Source organism: Venturia canescens, chromosome 4 (assembly GCF_019457755.1).
Source record: "Venturia canescens isolate UGA chromosome 4, ASM1945775v1, whole genome shotgun sequence".
Taxonomy (NCBI): Eukaryota; Metazoa; Arthropoda; class Insecta; order Hymenoptera; family Ichneumonidae; genus Venturia; species Venturia canescens.
The window spans coordinates 17,739,349-17,742,491 of record NC_057424.1 but is presented as its reverse complement, the minus strand read 5'-3'; the positions used below and the strand labels follow the sequence as shown (position 1 = coordinate 17,742,491).

General features: G+C 34.8%; 1 protein-coding gene across 1 annotated transcript; it reads left to right on the top strand.

Moving 5' to 3' along the window:
* Positions 1–302: 302 nt before the first annotated feature.
* fsd (fates-shifted) lies at positions 303–2,680 on the top strand. Its single transcript, XM_043415872.1, has 7 exons — positions 303–670; positions 758–850; positions 924–1,034; positions 1,220–1,358; positions 1,513–1,714; positions 1,813–1,977; positions 2,093–2,680. The coding sequence occupies exons 1-7, from the start codon at positions 598–600 to the stop codon at positions 2,381–2,383; spliced, it is 1,074 nt and encodes a 357-aa protein (XP_043271807.1). The 5' UTR covers positions 303–597; the 3' UTR covers positions 2,384–2,680.
* Positions 2,681–3,143: the final 463 nt, after the last annotated feature.

Below are 3,143 nucleotides of genomic sequence, written 5' to 3'. Positions count from 1 at the left end.
GCGAAAGCGTACGAACTGTCAGTGAGCTTAGACATTATTGTCGGCATGAACGGGGCGGGAGGGGATGAAAAATTCGATTCGACTACAATCACGCCGGATAATGGGTACGTCGATATATTCATCACATATATATATGGTATTTTTCTTCTGTTTTACCGGTATAGGATATGCCGACATGAGATTGAACCAATATTCGATAATATAAATTTCCCATTTTTTTCATTATTATGAAGGAGAGTAAAGAGAGTCATGTGATTTCCGACTCATAGTTATTGTAACCAGAATTGTAGTATCGCAACGGAGAAACCAAAAAGCAGCCCTTTTCATCCAACTTCAATCGCATTTAATTCATCATTCCAGTGCCTCCCATACCACCACCGCATGGATCCTGATTTTTACACAATATACGACTATCAAATATCACGTGGTCCAGTCGGTAGCAGCGAAGGGTAGCAGGGTATGCAGTGATGGCGACTCGTCGAGCAGCCGCTCGCATGTCAGCTGCGTTTAAAGAACGTCCAATATTTGTATGCTATGTAGAGAAAATTCGAAAATGTGTGTGATCAAAGTAAGGCGATCGTCAATGAGATATTCAAAATGCCTGGATCGGGCAAAAAGCGAGGGAGGAAGATGGCCCCGAAGAAGATGGCCAAAAATAAAAATTCTGATGGTACGTAACCAAGAAAAGTGAACTTTTTCTTGTATCTATAAGCTTGTCTGATGTAATAACTTGTACGTTTTTAATGGAACAACGAAGTCACCATTAACGATTTCGCCAATGCTTCATCGGGACTTCACGGCAGATTGACAAAAGCCTTGACCTTCAGAACGGACGTAGCAGATTGCGAAGGTTCGTTTGGACCCATTCAACAATTAGTCTACAACAATAAAATTCACTCTACATTATTCTTCATAACAAATAGGTCCACATCATACGAAAGACGAAATATTAAATGTTGAAGAAGTTTCAAAAGTCAAAGATACAAAACCGAGAAGAAAATCTAAGTCAAAAGATTTATCTGAAGAAGATCAAGGTTAGTTGGAAAAGTCATTGAGTGGCTCAATACATGCCTCACCCTCCTTACTCTGTGATATGTTATTGTTGCTACTAATTTGTGTATTTTTTGTAGAACTCTGGCTCACTGCATATTATTAGGCTATAAAAATTTGCTATACAAAATAAAAAATATTCGATTTTAAACATTTGGATGATTTCTAGGTACTGATTATCCGCTTGATTTGTGGTTTCTGATATCAGAGTACATAGAGCCTGAAGCTGTTGGTAAATTTGCCAGCATTTGCAAAAGTTCTTACCATGTGGTGAGAACAGCAAAATTTTGGTTCCACATTTACAAAAGGTAAATTCGTTCAAATAATTTGCTATTATTACTTTTATCGTGTGAATATTGAAATTTTCATTTCACATGCAATAATATAATTAATGGATAAAATAATTGAGAATAAATTAATTATAGTTGGAATGCTTTAATCATTTTTTGATCTACTTATTAGATATTATAGGCACGATGCTATTTTACCAGCTCGACTGCGTCCTGATTGTATGGTCCGGGTTGAAGGTTTACGTGCATGTGTTATCAGAGCACTACATCTGATGTATTTTTCTTCAGGTGAAAAAGTTGGCTCCAGACTTATTTCACAGCAAGATGAACCCCATTCGCTTGTCAATAGAAAATGCTGTCTCATGTGGCACAAAGTAAGCCAAATATTGGAATATTTATTCGTTTTTTTGTATGCCATATAAAACTGAAGTGACCAGTTATTGATATCATTTTCTAATTTTATATTATGCAGAAAGGAAAAACGCGCTGGTATTTTTATTTTAAACTGAAAGAGGTAAAAAAAAATCGTTATACCGCGAGTCGAGGGGAAAGTAATTGGGATGATGAAAAATCAGATTCTTCTAATGTCTCTGAAAATGTGTCGGCCAACACAGAAGACGGCTGTCGAATTTTACGGGTAAAATTGAAAATCTTTGCAAAAATGAAAAATAATTAAATTGTTTTGGTGATTTATTTTTTACATTCATTGTTCTTAGGAAATTTATGGCTTAAATAATTATTTGAAACTGTAGGTATCCTGTTTAAAATATGGTATGGTTCCATTGGTAATGGGACTGACTCTACAAACAGTAAAAGTGACATTATCTCCCGGTTTCGATCACCATCGAATTCAATTGAATTTTGGTACGAGTTACATTCCCAAAACTCCAACCCAGGTTATCTTGCTAACTAGCGTTGTCGATCTCAAAGTTTTGGACTGGTGGCATCCGTGTTATCCTCATCAGGATGTTGTATCCTCAACCATTCTTGAAGAAACTACCGAGTCATGGGACTTTGTTCCCTCAGATTATCTCACTGTTTAAAGGGATGCTAAGTTTACAAAGAGATATAAAAAGCAAAAATAGGATAAAAAATAACTTTATTGTTTTTGAAACATTACATTGCAAAGATTTCATCGGGTTATTGTAAATAATGTACTATGATTTTTGAAGCACTCTATCAGTTGCGAAAATACAAGAAATATAACTCTAAAGAAGATGGACATTTTTGTAGATGCTTGATATTGTGATCGAGTGTCAGATTTTTACTGAGACTGAACAACTGATGAATGGTCTTAAAATTATATCGTTATATTCGTAATAAATCAAACACAATTAAAACCTTCCGCTTTGTTTTTTTTATGATAGCATTGCCACTTCTGGTACTTCCGGTAAGTTTTGAACAAGGATGCTAGATATACGAATACATGAACTTGTTTGCTAGAAATCCTGGTTCGAAACGTCAAAACCCTCGCGGATGAGCGTTGAAGTAAAAAAATCTGGGAGCTTTTGAATTCCAAAAATATTTGTCGATGGATAAATTGATCTATTTTTCTTTATATCAAGTAAAAGTATATCAAAATTATAAATTGATTAATGATAAATATCGATTACAAGATATTAACAATTTTTTGTATACTTGACAATGTCCTTTAAAACTTGATAAGGACGTATCTATAAAAGTATGACAATGAGAAAAATTTTCATGACTTATCTCGATGACTCGTTCGATCTTGGAATCAAAACTTCGAGACTTGATTCATTTAGGGGAGTAGGCTTATAAAAACGCGGGTCTATATTTTTT